Here is a 25,172-nt window from a genome sequence, read left to right as displayed (position 1 = left end):
ACAGTAGGGATTTTATGATTCTATGTTGCTGTGGGTCTGGAGTCATATGTCAGTCAGTATGGACAAGGACAGCAATCTGATGGACATTAGTGGGCCCGACAGGGTTCTCCCCCAACAATGGTCATCATTAGACTCTTAACTCCAGAGTCTTTTTGAATTTAAAATTCCACTCCATGCATTGCCAGGATTTAGATTAGATTCCCTACAGTATGGAAACAGGCCCTTTGGCAAAACAAGTCCACACCGACCCTCCGAAGAGTAACCCACCCAGACTCATTCCCCATATTCACCCCTGACTATGGGCAATTTAGCGTGACCAATTCACCTAACTTGCACATCTTTGGATTGTGGGAGGAGACCGGAGTACCCAGTGGAAACCCATGCAGACTCAGGGAGAATGTGCAAACTCCATAAAAGGCAGTCACCCAAGGCTAAAATTGAACCTGGGATCCTGGTGCTGTGAGGCAGCAGTGCTAACCACTGTACCACCGTGCTTCCCCACGGTGATCCCAGGTCCCCCAGAACATTACTTGGCTCGTTGGATTAAGAATCTAGTGATGATACCATTAACTCATTGCCTCCCCACATGTGTATTATCGCTATCTTGAATTTATTCAAACGCCTAAGCATCGATGAGTATCCCAAAGATTCAAAACCCTCTGAGTCAAGAAATTCATAGAATCCCTACAATGTGGAAACAGGCCATTCAGCCCAAACCGCCTCTCCAAAGAGCATCTCCCACAGACCCACTCCCCTGTAACCTTGCATTTCCCATGGCCATTCCACCTAACCCGCATGTTTGTGGACTGTGGGAGGAAACCAGATCACCGGGAGGGAATCCAGGCAGGCACAGGGAGAACATGCAAACTCCACACAGTTAATTGCCTGAGGGTGGAATTAAACCTTGGTCCCAGTGCTGTGCCACCCCATTTGATTCTGGGCAATAAATGCTGACATAGCAAGTGATACCTAATCCAGTAAATGAATTAAGAAAAGATCAGTCAAGTTTAGGATAGGACTGTGGTGGGTTACTCCCCACTTGCCTGGATGGATGCAGCTCCAAAAACAATCAAGAAGCTTGATATCTTCCAGTACAAAGCAGCCTGCTTGATTGGCACCACATCGATAAACATACACTCCCTCCACCACTGATGCTCAGGAACAGCCGTGTGCACCATCTACAAGATGCACTGCAGGAATTCACACCAAGTCTCTTGAGACAGCACCTTCCAAACTCACGATCATTTCCATGTAGAAGGATACAGAACACCACCAAAAACATGTTCCCCTCCAATCCACATAGAATCTTGATTTTAAAATATATTACTGTTCCTCCAGTGTCGCTGGATGAAAATCCTGGAATTCCCTCCCTAAGGGCATTGTGGGTTTATCTACAGCACATGGACTGCAGTGGTTCAACAAGGCAGCTCACCACCACCTTGCAAAGGGCAGGATTGTGGCTCAGTGGTTAGTGCTGCTACCTCACAGCACTAGGGACCTGGGTTCAATTTCACCCTGGGACAACTGTCTGTGTGAGGTTGCACATTTTCCCCATGTCTGTGTGGGTTTCTTCCACACAGTCCATAGATATGTTGGTTAGGTGGATTAGCCATGCCAAATTGCGCATAGTGTCGAGGGATGTGTTGGCTGGGTGGGTTGGCCATAGGAAATGCTGCAGTACAGGAATGGGGTCAGTCCAGATGGGATGCTGTTTGGTGGGTTGGTGTGGATTTGATGGGCTGAATGGCCTGCTTCTACACTGTATGATGATTGCATGATTCACAAGGGCAACACAGAACGTGTAATAAATGCTGGCCCAGAAAGCAACACCCATGTCCTCAGAGGGAGTTTTAAACAAAAAGACCATCTGCACTGCTTACTATTCCATCAGATTTTGTGTCAATGTGGAACTATGATTCTCATTAATACATGCAGTCAGTCGTTAAGGCCTCACCACAGAATCCTTGTGGAACACCACTCGTCACTTTCTTTCTCTGTTGTCTGTCACTAAACCAGCCTCTGAACCAAGTCAAACATTCATCTTCAATCCCATGGGTTTTAACTTTGGTCAGCAGATGTTTTGTGGGAAATTATCGAGTATTTCTGAAAGTTGATGAGACTTTTTGCCCTATCGACTATTTTGGTCAATGCATTTGGTTCGTTAGTCCGAACCTACTCATCACAAATCTATGTGGGCTATTTCCAATTCTCTACATGTTCATTTTCTTGGCTGTTAATTATAGATTCCAATGAACCCCCCAAAAGAGATGTTAGATTGACCAGAATGTAATTTCCACGGTTCCCTCTCTCATCTTTCTTGAACCCGTGGAGTTACAGCAGGATATTTTCCAACTTAAAGGAATGGTTGCTGCTTTGGAACCTGATGGCAAAACCTTCTGAAAATTCTTCCCCCCTTCCTTTAAACCCCTGAGGTCCTGGAGAATCTGTCAGCCTTTAGAGCTGCTTGCTTTCCAATGCTGTTTTCTGGCATGTATCAAGTTTTGCGAATTCCAGTCTTCAATTCATTACTAACCACCCTGGAATGGAAGCTGCATTATCCCGTTCCTTGACTGTGAAGACTGACACAACTAATTATTGTACATACCGGCAATTCCCTTAGTCTCATTCATGGAATTCCCAGTTTGTTTCTAAAGGGTTCACATTGCACTGGAGCCCCCTTGGTTTTCTAATTTTTGTGTAAAACATTTGTGTTATTCTTGTGACCCCTTGCAGGTCTCTTTCTCAATCACTTTCTGTAACTCTTGCTTCCTTTTTGTCTTCCTTTGCAGTTCTTCATATCTTCCTTTAGTTGCCTGAATTTTCACTGATATTCCCACATTTGAGGGTTCTCACCTTTCGTTTTCTGTTTTCTCTCACTTATTTTGATGTGTAAACAAGTGGGGACCTGTTCCTTACTGAGCTGAATTCATTTTTAACCATCTCCCCATCTCATTGGGAGTCTGATCTGACAATTTTGGCTGACATCAATCTCTGTTGCACTCTGTTTTCTGGGAGATGGGTGTCACTGGCATAGATCAGCATTTGTTACCCAAGATTAATTACCCTTGAACTGCTGGCCTTTCTGTCGCCTCTCAGAAGGCACCTAAGAGTTAACCAGATTGCTGTGGGGTTGGAGTCTCATGAAATCCAGATTGGGTAAGGCTGAGGCTGGACAGCAATCAGGGATCATTATCATGGTCACCATTAATGAGGCTTGCTTTGTGATTTGAATTCAAATTCCAGCACTTGTCACTGGGGGAGACAGTACAGTTCGATATATTGTGGCAGGACCCCTGTTTTGTATCTCACCTGAAAGACAACAGCTCCCTCAGTTTTGCAGTGTCAACCTTGACAGTTTTGCAGTGTTCAACATAGGAATTAGGAGAGGGAGGAGGCAATTCAGCCCTTCGAGCCCAATCTGCCATTAAATATGACTGTGGCTGATCTTATCCTGGTATCAACTCCACTCTCCTGCCTGCTCCCCATCGCTCTTTATCTCACTTTTCATCAGAAACACATCTTTCTTGAACCTGTTGATTGATTCTACCTCCACTGCACTCTCGGGCATTGAGTTTCACAGATTCACAACCCTCTGGGAGATGTAGTTTCTCCTCAGCTCAGTTTTGAACCGACCTCCTCTCACTCTATATCGATGACCTCTTGTTCCAGACTGTCCTGCAAGGGGGAGCATCTATTCAACATCCACCTTCTCAATCCCCTTTCCCATTTTCTATCCCTCAATCAGATCCCTCCTCATTCTTTTGAACTCCAGTGAGTACAAGCCCAAGCTCTTTAACTGCTCCTCATGGGACAGCCCTTTCATCCCTGGGATCAGTCAGGGGAACATCCTCTGAACAGCCTCCAGTGCTGAAGGACTCTATGATCAAAATAGACTCCCCAAAGCATCTGAGACAGAGGTGACAGTGCTCCCACTGACCAGGTTCCAGTTTGTACAGGGCTCTGCTCTCAGCTGGATGGTTGGGAGTTGGAACTGATTTTAAGCTGTATATTGGAGAGGAGTAAGCAACCTTTTTAATCAAAGCCTCCAGAAATGTGAAGGTGAAATTTATGAGCAATTCAGAGCAATGATCTACTCAGTTATTTTGACTCCTGGGGCCTGCTGAGTACTAAAACTCAGCATTTAGTGATTGCTGAGAAATATCTTCATTGACTTGGACATTAATTGTATTTTTCAGGTTCCACAGTTTAATGAAGAGCCCAGAAGATTATAGCTTTGGGTTATTTCCCGATCTCATTGTTGCTGTCTCCAAGGCTGTGAAGGGCACAGAGTGGAAGAAGTACTTTCCAAAAGAATAGAGGCTGCTCCTGTCTTCAAAGGGTTGCCATCTCTTGAGTGGATATGAGACAGAACCACATGCATGCTGCAGGGAATGGAAAGAAGGAACTTGCATTTGTAACACAGAATCCCTATAGTGTGGAGGTCGGCCATTCAGCCCATTGACTCCATACCGCCCCTCTGAAGGTCATTCTATCTCAACGCCTATCCTATCTCTGTATGTTCCAATGGCTACTTCACCAAGCCTGCACATTCCTGTACACTCTGGGCAATTTAGCATGGCCAATTTATCGAGCCTGCAGATCTTGAGACTGTGGGAGGAAACCAGAGCACCCGGGGGAAGCCCACGCAGACACAGGGAGAATGTGCATACTCCACACAGACCCAACTGAGGCGGTTCCCTGGCACGGTGAGGCAGCAGTGCTAACCACTGAGCCATCGTGCTGCCTATTATTGCTTGCTGTAATGTCTGTTTCATGACTTGTAATTTATTTTATTGTTTTAAATAAACCAACAAATAGAGTTAATGGATTGATTATGGGACCATTATCTTTAACCTCACAGTGAAAGGCTGGAGAAAACACTGTGCAGATGAGGCCTATTGCACAAGCAGCTTCATCTGCAGGTAGAAAATACGAGTGGCAGTCTTTGCTTGTGCGAAGGTGTGTGAGACAACATATGGGCAAGGAACAAAAGTAGGCCACTCGGCCCTTTGAACCTGCTCCCCCATTCAATTATATCATGGTTGATCTGATTTTAACCTCAACTCTACATTCTCTGATAATGTTCCATCCCTTCAGTCATCAAGAATCTATCTACCCCTTCCTAGGGTAAATATAGGGTCGGGAAATGGGTCTGGATTAATTACTCTTTGGAGGGTTTGTGTGGACTTGTTGGGCTGAAGGGCCTGTTTCCACACTGGATAGATTCTAAATTCTGCATCGACTGCCTTTTAAGGAGGGGAATTCCAAAGACTGACAATCTCTGAGAGAGAAACATGTTTCCTAATCTCTGTTTTGAATGGACTCTCCCTTAATTTTAAACTGTGATCTCTAGTTCTGGACTCTCCCACAAGAGGAAACATCCTTTCCACATTCACCTGGTCAAGGACCCTCAGGATCTTGCTTGTTTCAATGAAGTCTTGCATTCAGTTTCCTCTCACACTACACCATAACGTTCTATGAGCTTTCCTGATGACTTGCTGTACCTACACACTAACCTTCTGTGATTAATGCACAGAGACCTAGATATGGTTCTGGGGACACAGGCTCAAATCCCACCGTGGCAGATGCAGGAATTTAAATTCAATTAAAAAGTCTGCAATTAAGAGTCTAACGATGACCATTAATCCATGTCGATTGTCAGGAAAACCCCTCCGGTTTACTAACGTCCTTTAGGGAAGGGAACTGCTATCCTTACCTGGTCTGGCCTACATGGGAATCCAATCCCACAGCAATGTGGATGACTGTTAACTGCCCTCTGGGGCAATTAGGGGTGGGCAATAAATGCTGTCCTAGGCAGTGACACCCTCATCCCGTGAATGAATGAAAAAGAAAAATCTGACTATAAATAATCGACGAGGATTAAAGTCATTTGTAATTAATGAGCAGCCTTTGTTCCAGGCCCTCATTATCTCCTGATTTATTCTCTTTCCCACCATAAAGCTACTGTTAGGAAGCATGGAGACTATTCCTATCAGCTCTTGGATCTCTTCCCTATTTGTGCTGCTTTCCAGAACACAAGTGTCTTCCTGCTCCAACCTCCATTCCTCACCCTCACACTGTTCTCCCTCTCTCCACTTCTGACCTGTTCTGCAACCAGGGGTTATAAGATTAAGTTGGAAGTATGTTTTGACCCAGTGTGTGGTATATATATGGAATATGCTGCCTGAACGGGTGGTGCAGGTTGAAAATTTCACAACCTTTAAAAACATTTGGATGAGCACTTATAATACCTGGGCATGGTAGGCTCCAGACAACTGCGGGTAAATGGGATTAGTGTAGTTTAGTGTTTGTTGGTCAGCATTGACATGGTGTGCCGAAGGGCCTATTAGTATGCTAAGTGACTCTCGAACCTGGGTCCCTAGCTCTGTGAGGCAGCAGTGCTGTGTCGCCCATATTGAGAGAGGCACACAACAAAATCAGCACAAAAGGTGATAAGAATTCAGCTCTTCCTGTTTTTGAAAACCCCATCCACATCACCCAGTTAGCAAATTAAAACAAACGATGGGTTATTAGCACAGCTCATTGCTGGGGTGGTGAAGGGAGGTGTGGTCAGTGGTCAGATTAAAAAGACATAGGAAGAGAGGGAGTGGACTCAATTAAAATGAAAGGGGAGTAGTGTGGATGGAATCTGTGAATGGATACTTACCCATCTGACAGAGTGACCTCCACCTGGCAATCTATTTTACGCGATGTAGAAACATAGAGGATAGGAGCAGGAGTAGGCCATTTGGCCCCTCCAGACTGCTATGCCATTCATTATGATTGAAGCTGGTCATGGAGCACATTACTGTAATCCATCCCTACCCCATATACCTTGATTCTTTAGCCACAAGAGCTATCTCTACCTCTTTCTTGATAACATCATGTTTTGGCCTCAACCAGTTTCTGTGACAGAGAATTCCACAGGCTCACCACTCTCTGGGTGAAAACATTTTTCCTCATCTCTGTCCTATAGAGTCTACCCCTTCACCTTAAACCATGTGCTCTGTTTCTGGACTTCCCCACCATTGGGAACATCCTTCCTCCATCTATCTTGTCTCGTCCTGTTCCAATTTTATAGCTTTCTCCAAGAGTCCCTTCCTTCATTCTTCTAAACGCCAGTGAAGACAATCCTCATCAACTCAACCTTTCCTTATCCGTCAGTCCTGCCATCACCGAAATCCAATGGCATTCAGTAATTAATATTAATCATCCCAATGTGGAACACAGACTTTGTAGGTCAGGGTTAGAAGACAATCATTGCTGTTTCTAAAATTCAGGCTTCTGTTGCAGTAATCTCAATGGAATCATTGGACACAATCTTACAACAGCAGAAAGATGGGAGGTGTAGATGGAGGGTACAGACAATGGTTTGGAAAGTGGGTGTAGATGGTGGGTGTTCACAGAGTAACTAGACAGTGGCTGTGGATGCTGGGTGCAGACAGTGGGTACAGACGGTGGTGCAGACAGTGGGTGTAGACGGTGGGTACAGACAGTGGTGTAGACAGAAGGTGCAGACGGTGGGTGCAGATGGTGGTGTAAATGGTAGTGTAAACACAAACAAGACTTTGCGTAGTGACCAGATGAGTGGCTGTGTGGAATCACACAGAGAGCGGTCTGTGAGCCTGACACAGTCCGGGACACCTCCTGGTGCTGAAGGTCATGCTGCTGCTGACAAAGGTCACATTTTAACTGAAACTGCACTCCCTCCCTACACATTCCCCTCTTGTCCCCATTTACCTCACTACAACACAATGAGATGCCAGTCTGCACCCTGCTCCCTCGCTCAGTCTCTATTGACCTTGCCTCCATTAGCCTTGACCCTCCTCCGAAGCACTTACTTGGGCCTTCACTGAAGCTTGAGCCATTTCCTCTGACCCTTGATCATGTGTTTGCCATCTTAGAACTGCCTCACCTAGTCACCATTAACCTGCACTGCCCTCTCAACATGGAGCACAGATTGATACAGAGCAGAAAAGGTCCTTTGTTCCATTGAGTCTGTACCAACATAACTACCACTAAAGGCACTCTCATCCCAATTTCCTGCACTTATCCAAGATCCTTGCATGTTATGATATTTAAAGGTTGTAAGGTTTCCACCCTGCACTACCTTCCCTGACAGAGGGTTGCATGTTTATAGTTTATATCACGTCAGGCTCACGGAGCTTAACAAAAGCTCAACTCTTTGGGCATTGTTTTAAATTTGTGGCATGGTGGCTCAGTGGTTAGCACGGCTAACTCACAGCACCAGGGACCCAGGTTCGATTTCAGCCTCAGGTCTTTGTGGAGTTTGCACGCTCCCCCTGTGTCTGTGTGGATTTCCTCCGTGTGCTCCAGTTTCCTCCCACAATCCAAATATGTGCAGGTTAGGTGAATTGGCCATGTTACAATTGTCACAGTGTTCAGGAATGTGTCGGTCAGGGGAAATGTCGAGTGATAGGGCAGGGGAATGGGTCCCGGGGAGTTTCTCTTCAATGGGTTGGTGTGGACTTGTTGGGCCAAATTGGTGATGTCTGTAATGAAATCTTTCAAACCACTCATTTTGTCCAGTGTCGTTTAGTTCTTGCACTCCTTGTTCGATAAATGTTTCATTTTTTCTGATAATATGAGTTCCCTGATGAGCTGTTAACCGTGTCCAATCAGGGAGTCCTGGCTGACAGATAAAAAGGGGAGTGTCAGAAGGACTGATACTCTGGGACCTGACTCTGAATAACAACCTGCCAACCAACCCCCTCCTTCTGTCACCCTCAATCTCCCCATGCTTACTCTTGTGGCCCCGTCGATCCAGCCTGTGCTGCCTTTGGGAGTGGTTGACCTTCCCTCCATTCCTGATGAAGAGCTTATGCCCAAAATATTGATTATCCTGCTCCTCGGATGCTGCCTGACCTGCTGTGGTTTCCCAGCAACACACTCTCAACTCTGATCTTCAGTCCTCACTTTCCCCTTCCCCCCACTCGCTCATTACAAACAGAAATGACTGGTGGTGAGTTTAACCCTGAGGGTCATCACAGCTGAGGCAGAGGGAGAGAAGGGCACACCTTCATGGTGGTAGCACCCTTAATTAATCCACTGCAATCACTCTCGGGGCTGCAAGGATTCAACCTCCCTCACTCAGACAGCTCCCTCCCTGTAAGGTAATATTGCTGCACCTGTTTTCGGGCTAATTCACCATTGAAATACGACTATGGCTAGCCAGCACTGGCTGAGCAGACAACCACAACTGCAATGACCCCGGCTCCTTGTAATTGGGGAGCACATTAGGAACTACAGAGTGCACTGCCTTTGAAATCCCTCGCTTACTGAGAATACACTCTCAGTATTCACCTTTCTCAGCTGCCATCTCAATTTCATGACAAATTCTGTAAACTATGATCCTGCCCCACTAGCTGCCTGATGAAGGAGCAGTGCTCCGAAAGCTTGTACTTCCAAAGAAACCTGTTGGACTCTAACCTGGTGTTGTGCGATTTTTAACTTTGGCCAAATGAGCTGCCATCTGAGGCTAAATTGTTTTTCATCTGAGATTTGAGAAGATTAAGGCCTAATCTTCAATCCCCATTACAAAGCCTATTCTCTATCCATCACTTAGAGACACCTGCAGGCAACACAGAGTAACACACTGACACTCACTGAGATACCTACAGACAGTGCAGAATAACACACACACACTCAGAAACACACCTACAGGCAACACTGAGTTAACACACGCAGAGAGTCAGGCAGCCCTGAGTAACATGCTCACAACCCTAGCTGCCTGTAGGTGTCTCTTTGAATAATACACCCACACTCAGAGTGACACCTACAGGCAGCATTATGTAGTACACTCACTCAGAGAGACACAGTCTGCAGTGTCAGTGATTGGCCTCAGATCATTTCAGGTACAACACAGCATGAAGCAGAGAGTGCACAGTGCGATCCCAGCACCTGAGTTTGGACCGGAGAGTGAACACGGAATGCCTCAGATTGTAATTATTGAATCCCAACAGCTTTCAGTTTCTATTCTGTTTGGAATCTTGTAACCTCCACAGATTCCAGATCAACTGGATTATTTGAAACTGATTGCTGATTGGCTGTCAGTATCATCTACCACGGATTGACAGGCCACGTAGCCAACTGTGACAATGTCATGCTGACATGCAGCTAATCAGCTGAATAGAGTGGTCCATTTCTAAAACACACAGAGACAGAGACTGAATCTTCATCATCTTTATTCCCTTTTCCAGACTGACATTGACAGAAAACAGACTGCAATTAACAGCCCAGACAGAGGAAGCTGCACAAAATAACAGCTACAATGGGTTTTAAGGAAAACACTTGTGGAGATTTTCTCAATAACATGAGAATCCTGCCCTTCAAATAGTGACAAAAACCTTAAATTGGAACTGGCTGCTGAGCAGGAAGGAGATCTGATTTATTGAAGCAGAAATTTCGAAGGTTCACATTGTTTTGTACAGCTGACAGCCTTCAGCAACTTCAAGAGATTTTACTTGGCATCACAAATCAACCCTGTCCCAATCAAAAAGTCCCAGAACAGGGAGAGCATGAGGTTTGACACAGCGTAAAGCTCTAACTACACTGTCCAAATGAACTACCTTTACTCCTGAACCTCAGAAGTGTCCCTGAGCCAGTCCTGAGAAGAAAGAGAGTTGAAATTCAGTGCTGACAATGACCTTTGCCCTGCCAGTTCAGCCCTGTTCTGTTTAAAGTTGTGTCTCCTCTGTGGACTGTCTCAAACACTCTACACACATTCTGATCTCCTGATGCTCTTGCTGAGGGGAGAGGGGAGGGTCACGTGGGTGAGGGCACAGGAGAAGCGAGCATTGGACTCCCAGTCAGACCCAGAGAGGGTCAGCAGGCTGCTGACACTGTAGGTGCTGTCTGAAGCTCGCAGGTAGTTGCTGGTCTGAACCCCGTCCGAAATGACTGCACCATCCTTCTTCCACTGCACCTCCAGCTCATCGGGATAGAAGTGATTGGCAAGGCACAGCAGGGTGGCAGTGCCCTTGGCATTGACCTGCTCCGGGGAAGGGGGCAGCAGGGTCAGCTTGGGCTGAGAGTTCTCACGGCCTGAAAGACAAGACAAACAATTTTAATCCCTGCCATTCAAAGGGATTTCAATTCTCAGAATATTCACTGGTAAAATGTTTGAATATTTGTCTCCAATACCTAATAAACCAGACAAAAGAATTTACATTTTTTAAATTGATTCTTGGGATATGAGTGTCACAAGCAGGAGCAGAATTTATTGCTCATCCTGACTTGCCCCTGAGAAGGTGATAGTGAAAGAGAAGGGACAGTTTTGGACCGTCGTTTGGGGAATGAATGTGGGCAGATGGAAGAGCTAAAAGATGGCGAGCATTTTCATGAGAGCGATCAGAACTCAGTGAGATTGAAATTAAGGATGGAAATGGAGAGCCATGGAGTAAGTGTAAAAGTTTTCATTTTACTAAATGTTTCGATAATTTAGTAAAAGTGGACTGGAACCAGTGACATGATGGGAAATCAGTGTCAGGGCAGTGGGAGCCCTCAAGTGACAAGACAGAGATCATTCAGAATCTGTTCCCACAAAGAGTAAGGGTGGGGACTCCCAAATCTAGACTCTCAGCCTGGGATATCAAAAGGCAGCCAGTGTAGGGAAGACCAAATAGAGAAGGTGATGTTGGTTATCTGGAGATCAAACCTGCAGAAAGCTGAGAGGAGGATAGAAAATGCAGGATTAAAATTGAACAGGACCTCAGGAAGGCAAAGAGCTGACAAGATGAAATATGTCCAAGTGAATCAGGGAAATCCTACTGAACAAGAGGATTGGGGTCATGTACTGACATGGATTGGGAACTGGTTGGCAGACAGGGCAGGAAGAACAAGTCTTTTTCTGAATGGCAGGTAGTTACCAGTTGGGGTACCACAGGGGCTAGTCCTTGGTACCCAGTTATTCATAATATAATAGAGTTATAGAGTCAGAGAGACCCAAAAGACCCATCAGTCCATTGTGTCCACATTGGTCAAAAAACAACAACCCAATAATCCTCATCCATTTTTCCAGCATGAGGGAATTAGATGCAGTATGTGTTCAAGAAGGAATTAGATATATTTCTTTGGATTAATGGGATCAAAGAATGTGGGGAGAAAGCAGGAACAGGGGACTATGTTGGGTGATTGGCCATGATCATATTGAATGGTGGAGCAGGCTTGATGGGCTGAATGGCCTCCTATGTTTGATGTTTCTATCTGTTTCTCAGATATTGAAGGAATGTCTCTTGTCAATTTGAACCTGGAAGTCACATGTGTGTGGAGGTGGAAGATGTGGCCATGGTGATTATTGAATGCGGGTCAGTAAGGTGGTTAAGGAGACACATGGGATAAACTGTTTTTCTTTTTCCCTTGATGGAATGAGGTCATTGCTGGATCGGCATCATTTATTGCCCATCCATAATCGCCCAGAGGGCAGTTTAGAGTCAACCACATTGCTGTGGGTCTGGAGTCACATGGTAACAATGACCGTTTCCTTCCCTAAAGATCATTTGTGAATCAGATGGCTCTTTCCTGACAATCAACGATGGTCATCATTAGACTCTTAATTCCAGATTTTTTTATTGAATTCACATTCCACCATCAGCTGTGGCAGGATTCTAACCCTGGTTCCCAGAACATTATCTAGACCTGTGGATTAAGAGTTCAGTAATTATATCATTAGACCATCACCTCCCTTTATCATTTTTGGTTGAGAGTAAAAGCAAGGAGTTTGTTTATTCTGGAACTGGGCGGCACGGTAGCACAGTGGTTAGCACTGCTGCCTCACAGCGCCAGAGACCCGGGTTCAATTCCCGCCTCAGGCGACTGACTGCGTGGAGTTTGCACGTTCTCCCCGTGTCTGCGTGGGTTTCCTCTGGGTGCTCCGGTTTCCTCCCACATCACAAAGATGTGCAGGGTCAGGTGAATTGGCCATACTAAATTGCCCGTAGTGCTAGGTGAGGGGTAAATATAGGGGTATGGGTGGGTTTCGCTTCGGCGGGTCGGTGTGGACTTGTTGGGCCGAAGGGCCTGTTTCCACACTGTAATCTAATCTAATCTAATCTAAAAAATCTAATCTAAAAAAAAGCCCAGTTAGAGCACAATGAGAGAACTGTGTACGGCTCTGGTCACCACATTACAGGAAGGATGTGATCCCACTAGAGATGGGGACAGAGGAGGATTTTGTCAAAAATGGGGAGTTTTAGCTTTGAGGAATAATTGGTATGGCTGGGATTGTATTCTTTGGAACACAGGAGGCTGAGGGGAGATTTGATCGAGGTGTAGAAAATGATGAGGGGCCTGGATAGAGTGGGTTGGAAGGACTGATTTCCATCAGCACAGAGGATGATAACTATGGGGAGAGATTGAAATTAATTGGACACAGAGTTCGAGGGGAATTGTGGAGTAATTGTTTTCAGCCAGAGGCTGGTGGGATCTGGGACGCACTGTCTGAAAGGGTTGGAGAGGCAGAAACCCTCATCATAGTGAAAAAAACACTTGGATATTCATTTGAAACAGTGAAACCGCAGGCTTATGGAGCAAGAGCTGGAAAGTGGGATGGAGCTTGATAACTCTTTAACAAACCTCCGATTAAGCTAGTCCCATTTTCCAGCATTTTGCGCATATCCCTCTAAACCCTCCCTATTCATGTACCCATCCTCTTAAATGTTGTAATCATACCATCCTCCACCTCTTCCTCTGGCAGCTCATTCTATACACACACCACCCACCACGTGAAAAGGTTGCCCCTTCAGCCCCTTTCAAATCTTTCCCCTGTCGCCTTCAAGCTATGCCTCTAGAACTGGACTCCCCAACTATGAAAATAATACCTTCTCTACTCACCCTTTCAATGCCCCTCATGATTCTATAAACCACAAAATGGTCACCACTCAGCCTACAACAATCCAGGGAAATTAGATCCTATTCAACCTCTCCCAGTAGCTGAAAACCTCCAACCTTGGCAACATTCTTGTAAATCTTTTCTGAAGCATTTTAAGGTTCACAACATTTTTACTACAGCAAGGCAACCAGAATTACACACAGTATTCCAAAAGTGGCCTAACCAATGTCCTGTACAGCCGCAACAGCTCCCAGCCAGTCAGACAAAGGAGAGTCTGAAGAAGTAATCTATTTGGATTTCCAGAAGGCCTTTGACATAAGGTACAAGCCCATAGAGTTAGGGGCAAGGTACTGGCATGGACTGAGGATTGGTAGGTTGATATAAAGCAGAGAGTGAGGAAAAATGGCAGCTGGTGACTAATAGAGTTCTGCAGGTGTTAATGTTGGCACCATAACTATTCATGTCATGCGTTAACAATCTGAATGAAGGAAGTGAAGACATTGTTGCTAAGTTTGCAGATGACATGAGATAGGTGGAGGGACAGGTAGTGTTGAGGAAGTGAGAAGGCTGTAAAAGGTCTGAGATAGGCTCAGAGAGTGGGCAAAGAAGTGGCAGATAGAATACAATGTGTTACAGTGTGAGGTTATGCACTTTGATATTAAGAAGAGATGCAAAGGCTGTTTTCTAAATGAGGAAATGCTTTGGAAATCTAAAGCACAAACCTCATTCAGGTTTCTCTGAAGGTGAACAGGCAGGTCCAGTTTGTGCTTGGGAAGGGAAATGAAATGATAGCATTCATTTCAATTGGGCTAGAATACAAGAGCAGAGATGTAGTGCTGAGGCTGTGTAATGCTCTGGTCAGACCACTTTTGGAATATCATGAACAGATTTGGGACCCATATTCTAAGAAACGATGTGCTGTCATTGGAGGGGTTTACAAGAATGATCCTGGGGATGAAGGGCTTGTCATATGAGGCGTGGTTGAGGACTCTGGGTCTGTACTTGATGGAGTTTCGAAGGATGAAGAGGGATCTTATTGAAATTTGCAGAATACTGATCAGCCTAGAAAGAGTGTATGCAGAGAAGATGTTTCCGAAAACAGGAGAGTCGAGGTAACCAAGGCACAGCCTCAAAATGAAGGGCCGACCCTTTCGAGCTGAGATAAGGAGGAATTTCTTCAGCCAGAGGGTGGGGAATCTGTGGAACTCATTGCTACAGAGAGAAGAGTGTATTTAAGACAGAGATAGATAGGTTTGTGATTGTTAAGGGGATCAAACATTCCCATGGAGCAGGCAGAAGAATGGGGATGAGAAGCATATCTGCCAAGATCAAATGGCAGAGCAGATTCAATGGGCTAAATGGCTGATTTCTGCTCCTATTTCTTAAAGTCTTCTGGAGAGTTTCCCCAAAACCCTGGAACACTGAACCCACTGGACTGTGAGCCCTGCTGTAGCTGTTTGTCATCAGAATGTTGCCAAGAGGTAACCAAAGAGTGGAGAGAATGTGCATCTATGTGGGAATTTCAGGATACTTTGCAGTTCCTGGAATACCATGAGTGTAGGAAGTGTGGTCAGTGACAGCAGTTGGAGCTCCGGGTTTCGGAGCTTGAGCAGCAGCTGGTATCAGTGCGGAGTGTCCGTGAGGCTGAGAGCTCTGTGGAGAGCACGTTTCTAGACGTTAAGAAAGATTATGTAAGGTATAGACAGGATAGATTGAGTGAATCCTTATAAGAGTATAAAGGAAGTAGGAGTATACTTAAGAAAGAAATCAGGAGGGCAAAAAGGGGACATAAGATAGCATTGGCAAATAGAATTAAGGAGAATCCAAAGGGATTTTACAAATACATTAAGGACAAAAGGGTAACTAGGGAGAGAATAGGTCCCTTCAAAGATCAGACAGGCAGCCTTTGTGTGGAGCCACAGAAAATGGGGAAGATACTAAATGAGTATTTTGCATCAGTATTTACTGTGGAAAAGGATATGAAAGATATAGACAGTAGGGAAATAAATGGTGACATCTTGCAGAATGTCCATATTACAGAGGAGAAAGTGCTGGATGTTTTGGAACACATAAAAGTGGATAAATCCCCAGGACCTGATCAGGTGTACCCTCGAGCTCTGTTGGAAGTAGAGAAGTGATTGCTGGGCCTCTTGCTCAGATATTTGTATCATCGATAGTCACAGGTGAGGTGCCGGAAGACTGGAGGTTGGCTAACGAGGTGCCACTGTTTAAGAAGGGTGGTAAGGACAAGCCAGGGAACTATAGACCAGTGAGCCTGACGTCGGTGGTGGGCACATTGTTGGAGGGAATCCTGAGGGACAGGATGTACATGTATTTGGAAAGGCAAGGACTGATTAGGGATAGTAAACATGGCTTTGTGTGTGGGAAATCATGTCTCAAAAATTTGATTGAGTTTTTTGAGGAAGTAACAAAGAGGATTGATGAGGGCAGAGCAATAGATGGAATCTGTATGGACTCCAGTAAGGTGTTCGATAAGGTTCCCCATGGGAGACTGATTAGCAAGGTTAGATCTCACGGAGTACAGAGGGAACTAGCCATTTGGATACAGAATTGGCTCAAAGGTAGAAGACACAGCGTGGTGGTGGAGGGTTGTTTTTCAGTCTGGAGGCTTGTGACCAGTGGAGTGCCACAAGGATCGGTGCTGGGTCCTCTACTTTTTGTCATTTACATAAATGATTTGGATGCGAGCATAAGAGGTACAGTTAGTAAGTTTGCAGAAGACACCAAAATTAGAGGTGTAGGGGACAGCAAAGAGGGTTACCTCAGATCACAACAGCATCTTGACCAGATGGGCCAATGGGCTGAGAAGTGGCAGATGGAGTTTAATTCAGATAAATATGAAGTGCTGCATTTTGGGAAAGCAAATCTTAGCAGGACTTATACACTTAATGGTAAGGTCCTCGGGAGTGTTGCCGAACAAAGAGTCCTTGGAGTGCAGGCTCATAGCTCCTTGAAAGTGGAGTCGCAGGTAGATAGGATAGTGAAGAAGGCGTTTGGTATGCTTTCATTTACTGGTCAGAGTATTCAGTACAGGGGTTGGGAGGTCATGTTGCAGCTATGCAGTACATTGGTTAGGCCACTGTTGGAATATTGCATGCAGTGCTGGTCTCCTTCCTATTGGAAAGATGTGAAACTTGAAAGGGATCAGAAAATATTTACAAGGATATTGCCAAGGTTAGAGGATTTGAGCTACAGGGAGAGGCTGAACAGGCTGGGGCTGTTTACCCCGGAGCATCGGAGGCTGAGGGGTGACCTTATAGAGGTTTACAAAATTATGAGGAACATGGATAGGGTAAACAGGCAAATTCTTTTCCCTTGGGTTGGGGAGTCCAAAACTAGAGGGCATAGGTTTAGGATGAGAGGGGAAAGATATAAAAGAGACCTACAGGGCAACCTTTTCACGCAGAGGGTGGTACATGTATGGAATGAGCCACCAGAGGAAGTGGTGGAGGCTGATACAATTGTAACATTTTAGAAGCATTTGGATGGGTATACGAATAGGAAGGGCTTGGAGGGATATGGGCCGTGTGCTGGCAGGTGGGTCTAGATTGGGTTGGGATATCTGATCGGCATGGACAGGTTGGACCGAAGAGTCTGTTTCCGTGCTGTACATCACTAAGACTCTATGACTCTATGGTCACTCCGCAGCTTCAGAGTATGCAGGGACAGAGGGAATGGGGGAGCAGCTGACAGTCCAAAAGGACCAGGCAGCTAGTACAGGTATCCCCTTAATGAATGCCACTCTCCGACCAGGGTTCAGGTCAGAATCCTGACAAGAATGGTGGTTCATCTGGGAATTGCAGCCAGATCCAAGTCCATGGAGCCAAGGGGAGATTCAGCTGTACAGGGGGGCACAAGAAAGACTGGAAGAGCAATAGTGAGAGGAGATTTGAGTGAGTGCATCGATAGGTGTTTCTGCAGCTGCAGATGGGAATCCAGGATGGTGTGTTGTCTCCCTGGTGCCAGGGTCAAGGATGTCACTGAGCAGCTGCAGAGCACCCTGAGGGGAGAGGGGCAACAGGCAGCAGTCGTGGTCCACATCGGTCCCAGTGACAGAGGGAGAAAAGGGATGTGGTCCTGTAGTCAGAATTTCGGGAGCTCAGGAGGGAATTAACTTCAGGAGCACAAAAATAGAAATCGTCACATTACTCGCAGTGCCCCATGAAAGTGAGAAGAGGAACAGAAGGATAACACAGGTGAATGTGGAGCTGGAAAGAGGGTCCAGGACGGGGGGGGCTTTGGATTCTTGGGACATTGGGACTGGGTCTCGGGAGATGGGACCTGGACAGACCAGATGGCGTTGCTCCTGAACAGAGCTGGGACTGAGTTCCTTTGGGGTGATTTACTAGTGCTGTTGCAGAGGGTTTAAACTAACTTGGCAGGGCTGTGGGATCCAGGAGGTAATATCAAAGAGGAACACCGAGGTCCACAGAATCCTCAGTGCAGTCAATACAGCACCACCCAGTGGGAAGGATGTGGAGGAATACATTTGCAAGGAATTTACAGAGACCTGCAAATATAATAGAGTCATTATAATTAGGCTGGAAGGGGTGTCTTTAATTTCTGAATATAGACTGGGGTAGTAGCAGCGTAACGGGCAGAGAGGGGCCAGAGTTGTGAGAGTGTGTTCAGGTGAACTTTCTCCAGCCGTATGTTTCCAGTCCAATGAGAAAGGAGGCTCTGCTAGATCTGGATCTTGGGAGTGAGGAGGCCCAAGTGGATCAAGTGTCAGTGAGAGGACATTTAGGGAAGAGTGATCATTGTATCACATGGTTTAGGGCGACAGTGGAAAAGAACAAAGGCATTTTCAGGGTCAAACATACTCACTGGGGAAAATGCCAGCTTCCATGGCATATGGATGTATTGGATCTGAATAAAGTAGGGTCAAAGGTTGTCAGGAAAGTCCTGAAGAGAATAGTAGAGGATGTGGACCACGGATAGTCAAGGTATATTTGAGGGAGGGCAAACAATTCCTAAACTCACTCAAGGGCAAACGTGGTAGAATTATGGTAAATAAGAAAAGGGCAGAAGAGTAACCAGAGAGAGATTAGGACCCCATGATGATGAACAATGTATCTCTGGGTGGATCCACAGGAAATGGTTCAGATCCTAAATGAATATTCCGGGTCAGTATTTATCATGGAGAAAGACTTGGGAGTTTGGGAACTTGGGAAGTAAATAGCAATGTCTTGACAAAAGTCCACATTATGGAAGAGGATTTCTTAAAGTGCAAGACAGTAGATAAATCTCCAGGACCTAATCAGGTGTATGCCAGGACATTGTGGAAAGCTAGGAAAGAGATTGCTGGACCCCTTGCTGAGGTATGTTTCTGATCGACAGCCATGAGTGAGGTGCTGGAGAACCAGAGAGGTTGGCTAATGTTAGCCATTATTTAAGAAAGGCTGGAAGGAAAAGCCAGGGAACTATAAACTAGTGAGCCTGATGTCATTGCTGGGTAAGTTATTGGAGTGAATTCTGAGGGACAGGATTTACATGCATTTGGACAATCAATGCAGTTTTGTGCATGGTAATCGTGTCTCACTAATGTGATTGAGGTTGTTTGAAGAGAAGATTGATGTAGGCAGAACAGTAGACACTGTCTATATGGACCTCAGCAAAGCTTTTGACAAGGTTCCACATGACAGACTGGTTAGTAAGGTTAGACCACATGGGATCCAGGGGGGCTAGCCATTTGGGTAAAACATTGGCTTGAAGATAGGAGACAGAGAATGTTGGAGAAAGTGAGGACTACAGATGCTGGAGACCAGAGTTGAAATGTGTGGTGCTGGAAAAGCGCAACAGGCCAGGCAGCATCCGAGGAGCAGGAGAATCGACGTTTTGGGCATAAGCCCTTCTTCAGGAATGAAGTTGGTGTGCCAAGTGGGCTGAGATAAAAGGTGGGAGGGGGGGGAATTTGGGGGAGGGGCGCTGGGAATACGATAGGTGAAAGGAGGTGAGGGTGAGGGTGATAGGCCAGAGAGGGGGTGGGGGCGGAGAGGTCAGGAAGAAGAATGCAGGTCAAGAGGGCGGTGCTGAATCCGGGGGTTGGGACTGAGATAAGGTGGGGCGAGGGGCAACGAGGAAGCTGGAGAAATCTACATTAATCCCTTGTGGTTGGAGAATTCCAAGGCGGAAGATGAGGTGCTCTTCCTCCAGGCATCATGTTGCCAGGGTCTGGCGATGGAGGAGGCCAAGGACCTGCATGTCCTTGACGGAGTGGGAGGGGGAGTTAAAGTGTTCAGCTACGGGGCGGTTGGGTTGGTTGGTGCGGGAGTCCCAGAGGTGTTCCCTGAAATGTTCTGCAAGTAGGCGGCCTGTCTCCCCAATGTAGAGGAGATCACATCGAGTGCAGCGGATACAGTAAATGATGTGTGTGGAGGTGCAGGTGAATTTGCGACAGATATGGAAGGATCCATTGGGGTCTTGGAGGGAGGTGAGGGGGGAGGTGTGGGCGCAAGTTTTGTACTTCTTGCGGTTGCAGGGGAAAGTGCCGGGAGTGGAGGTTGGGTTGGTGGGGGGTACGGACCTGAATAGGGAGTCGTGGAGGGAGTGGTCTCTCCAGAACGCTGGTTTCCAGCATCTGCAGTCCTCACTTTTGTCAATTTGCCACACCTCTGCCCATTTCCCCAAATGATCAAGGTCGCACTGTACTCTCAGATAAGCTTCTTCACTATCCACTGTCCCACCATTTACAAACTCGCCATAATTCCTATATTCACATCCAAATCATTTATTTAAATGATGAAAAGCCATGGACCCAGCACCAATCCTTGTGGCACACAGCTGACAACTCATCTCCAGTCTGAAAAGCAACCCTTTACCAACATTCTCTGTTGAAAAGTGTGGTGCTGGAAAAGCGCAGCAGGCCAGGCAGCATCCGAGGAGCAAGAGAATCGACGTTTCGGGCATAAGCCCTTCTTCAGGAATGAGGCTGGTGTGCCAAGCGGGCTGAGATAAAAGGTGGGAAGGGGGGGGGGGTGGAATTTGGGGTGGGGCACTGGGAATATATTGGTGGAAGGAAGCGAGGGTGAGGGTGATAGACCGGAGAGAGAGTGGGGGCGGAGAGGTCGGGAAGAAGATTGCAGGACAAGAGGGCTGTGCTGAATCTGTGGGTTCGACTAGAGGAATCCTGATGAAGAGCTTTTGCCCGAAACTTCGATTTTCCTACTCCTCGGATGTTGCCTGACCTGCTGTGCTTTTCCAGCACCACTTTGATCTAAGCGTGTGGCAAATGGAGTTCAATTTAGATAAATGTGAGGTGTTGCATTTTGGAAAGTCAAACCAGGGCAGGAGTTATACAGCTAATGGTAGGGCCCTGTGGAGTGTTGCTGAACAAAGAGACCTCGGGGTGCAGGGGTAGGTGTACGGGCAGGTGCAGGGGCAGGGGCTGATGCAGGGGCCGGTGCAGGGGCAGGGGCAGGGGCAGGTATACGGGCAGGTGCAGGGGCAGGGGCTGATGCAGGGGCAGGGGCAGGTGCAGGGGCAGGGGCAGGGGCAGGGGCAGGGGCAGGGGCAGGTGCAGGGGCAGGGGCAGGTGCAGGGGCAGGGGCAGGGGCAGGGGGAGGGGCAGGTGCAGGGGCAGGGGCGGGGGCAGTGGCAGGTGCATTATTCCTTGACAGTGGAGTCACAGGGAGACAGGGCGATGAAGAAGGTGTTGGGTACACTTGCCTTTATTGGTCACTGCACTAAGTATCAGAGTTGGGACATTATTTGCAGCTGTACAGGAAATTGGTGAGCCTACTTTGGCAATAACATGAACAATTCTGATCATCCTGTGATAGGAAGGATGCTGTTAAACTTAAAATGCTGTAGAAAAGATTTACATGGATGTCGCCTGGAACTGGAGGGTTTGAGCTGTCGGAAGAGGCTCAATAGACGGGTTATTTTTTCTGCAGCATCGGAGTCTGAGGGGTGGCCTTATAGATGTTTATAAAATCATGATGGACATGGACAGGATGTATATCCAAGGTCTTTTCCTTGGGAAGGAGAGTCCAAAACTAGAGGGCACAGGTTTAAGGTGAGAGGCAAAAGATCCAAAAGGGACCTGAGGGGTAACTTGTCACACAGAGGGTGGTGCGTGTATGGATTGAGCTGCCGGAGAAAGTGCTGTAGACGGATACAATTATAGCATTTAAAAGATGTTTGGATGGGTACATGGATAGGAAGGGTTTAGAGGGATGTGGGCAAAATGCTGGCAAATGGGATGAGGTCAGTTTTGGATATCTAGTTAGCATGGACAAGTTAGACCGAAAGATCTGTTTCCACACTGTATGACTCCATGACCATGAGAGGCCGGAAAAGCTGAGACCTTTTACCTTGAAGTGCCGGAGGCTGAGGAGTGACCTTATAGAGGTTTATAAAATCATGTGGGACATAAATAATGTGAATAATGCAGGAAGGAGGTGAATGTTTTGTAGAGATGGCAAACATATGCCCAAAGATCATTCCAGGGATGAGGAACATCAGTTATGAAGATAGATTGGAAAATTTGGGACAGTCTTCTTTGGAGAAAGTTACAGATCACACAACACCAGGTTATAGTCCAACAGGTTAATGTGGAAGCACTAGCTTTTGGAGCACCGCTGACAACCACCTGATGAAGGAGGGGCGCTCCGAAAGCCAGTGCTTCCAAATAAACCCCCTATAGGACTATAACCTGTGTTGTGTGATTTTTAACTTTGTCCACCCCAGTCCAACACTGGCACCTCTAATTTTTTGGAGAAGGCGGCGAGGAGAATTGTTCTAGAAATTCAAAATCAGGAGGGGCCTGGACAGTGTAAATAGGGAGAAAATGATTCCACTTGTGAAAGGATTAAGATTGAAAGTAATTGGATAAGTAACAAAAGTGAAATGAGGAAAAGAATTTTCAGCCAGTGAGTGGTTAAGGTGTGGAATGCACTGCCTGAGAGTGTGGTGGAGGCAGCTTCAATTGAAACATTCTGAAGGGAATGAGACTGTTATTTGAAAAGGAACAATGTGCAGGGTGACAGGGAGAAGGCAGGAGAATGACACTCGATAAATTGCTCATTCAGAGAGCCAGTACAGACAGGATGGACAGAATAGCCTCCTTGTGCACTGTAACAATTCTGTAACTGTGTGATTGAGCAGAGTTAAAGCTGTGGGAGGTGGGAGCTTGGTGTCTCACTGTGCTGCTGCTGCTGCTGCTGCTGCTGCTGCTGCTGCTGAGGTCAGTGAGATCAGAGACTGGGACAGGGAGCCAGAGCTCACATCAAACTCTGCCCGTGTCCGTCACACTGAGACTGGCAGGAGGCTACTCACTGATTTCACTCCATGCTGCAGGAATGGGACCACAGGCTGCAAATGGACAGAGCTCCTCCACACGGTGAGTAAAACTTACTGACTTATATCTTGCTGCTTAAAGGGGGCAATGGAATTAAAGAAATACAGCTGGATACCCTGTTAGACACAGTGCTCCTCAATCAACCATTTCATTCACTGCAGCTCCCCACTAACACCTTCAACAATTCAGTACTTGTGTATTAGAAATTGTGTTTAGAAATTGAAAGGGTTAATAATGGAGGATTGAGGTTGACTTACTCAGTCTGAGCTTGGTTCCTTTACCGAACGTGCAAGGCCGGCTGTTATGCTGCTTACAGTAATAGTCAGCGACATCCTCATTCTGAACGTTGCTGATTGTCAGGGTGAAACTGGTCCCATATCCACTGCCAGTGAATCGCTCGGACACTCCTGTGTTTCGAGTTGTTGCTTCATAGATCAGGAGAGAGGGTTTCTGTCCTTCTCGCTGCTGGTACCAGCTGAGGTCATTTGTAATATCTTGACTGGCCGTACAGGTGATGGTTGTGGTCTGGCCCAGTCCCACTGACAGCACCGGGGGTGACTGGGTCATGATGATGTCCCCACTGATACCTGAGGGGTCAGAGAGAAACACAGTGAAGTCAGAACTGTCACAGAAAGAGACTGCGAAATGAGAGATTGTTGGAGACACTGAGCATTCCTCTGGTTTCAGCATTTTCCCTTCAATGACAAGTCAGTGGAATTGAAGTGAAATGGAGAGCAGCTAAAGATTCAAGGTGGAAGGAGAGAGATTTGTACCTGTGACACAGAATGCCAGGGGCCAGATCAGCTGGATGTGTGAAATCATGGTGTGTGCCCCTGTCCCTGGGCCCGGTTCCTGATAAACTCTCCCTTCACTGGGCTCTGCTTTATAAAGCTGCAGCCTGTGAGAGTCTGACTGGGTGTTCCTCAGTATGTAAATGGAATCAGGCAGAGAGAGCCACGTCAGCCCCTCACACTTTCAATGTCTCGATGGTTTGTGACTCAACCAGCCTTTCAGGCAGTGAGTTCCAGACTCCCACCACCCTCTGGGTAAAAACATTCCTCAATTCTCCTCTCAGGGTCTACCTCAACTGAACCTGAACTCACTTGAGTTGAGAAGGATGAGAGGAGGTCTGACTGCAATGTATAACATTCTAACAGAGCTGGACAGACTTGATGCTGGAAGGAGGTTTCCCAAAGTTGGGGAGTCTGGAATCAGGTGCCACAGTTTCAGGGGGACATTGGGTCGACCGTTTTGGATTCAGATGAGGAAACATTTCTTCACTTAGAGGATGGTTAACAAGTCGAATTCTCTACCAGAGAAGGCTGTTGAGGACAAAGGACTGAATATATTCAAGAAAAAGACAGAGGTAATTCTTTTGCATTTTAACAACATCAAGGGGTATGGGAAGATGGTAGGAATATGGAATTAAGTCAGAGGGCTATCCATGATCATATTGGATGACAGAGATACTCAAAGGGCTGAATGGCCTATTCTTACTATATTTCTATGTCTGTGTTACCTTCAATCTCTGCCCCTTGGTATTGTTCCCTCTACGATGGAAAAGGTGCCTTCCTACCCACCCTATCACTGCATCTCATAATCTTACAGCCCTCTGTCAGGTCCCCTCTCAACCTTCACTGCTCCAAGGAAAACAACCCCAGACTTTCTAATCTTTCCTCATCGCTCAGAGCCTCTAGGCCAGGCAGCGTCCTGGGAAATCTCCTCTGTACCCTCTCTAGTACAATCACATCCTTCCCAGAATGTGGTGTCCAGAACGTGTCTCGCTCTCTCTCTATCACTGTCTCTCTGTTTCACATCTGCCATGTCTTTCTCTCTACATCTCTCTCCCACTCTTAATCTCTCTCATATTCTATCTCTCCCACTCTGTCTCATAGCCACTCTCTCTAACTCTCATTTGCTTCTTCACTCTGTCTCACAATCTCCATTTCTTCACCTCTCACTGTTTCCCTCATTCAATCCCTCTCCCTCACTCCCTCCAAT

At 46.5% G+C, this 25,172-nt stretch overlaps 2 gene segments (V, D, J or C); one reads left to right on the top strand and one right to left on the bottom strand.

Annotated features, from left to right (window-relative positions):
* The window catches only part of LOC122545140 (Ig kappa chain V region Mem5-like), a 486,054-nt gene that overhangs the window by 98,578 nt on the left and 362,304 nt on the right, over window positions 1-25,172 (top strand).
* LOC148149231 (Ig kappa chain V region Mem5-like) lies at window positions 10,203-24,007 on the bottom strand. The segment is given in 3 exon segments: window positions 10,203-11,064; window positions 23,429-23,758; window positions 23,945-24,007. Coding segments are annotated over 3 exon segments (708 nt in total).

This window comes from Chiloscyllium plagiosum, unplaced genomic scaffold, assembly GCF_037043375.1.
Source record: "Chiloscyllium plagiosum isolate Xiang-an unplaced genomic scaffold, Cpla_swu_hap1 HiC_scaffold_9, whole genome shotgun sequence".
NCBI lineage: Eukaryota > Metazoa > Chordata > Chondrichthyes > Orectolobiformes > Hemiscylliidae > Chiloscyllium > Chiloscyllium plagiosum.
The sequence above is the reverse complement of the archived record's forward strand: the minus strand, read 5'-3'. Positions and strand labels throughout refer to the sequence as shown.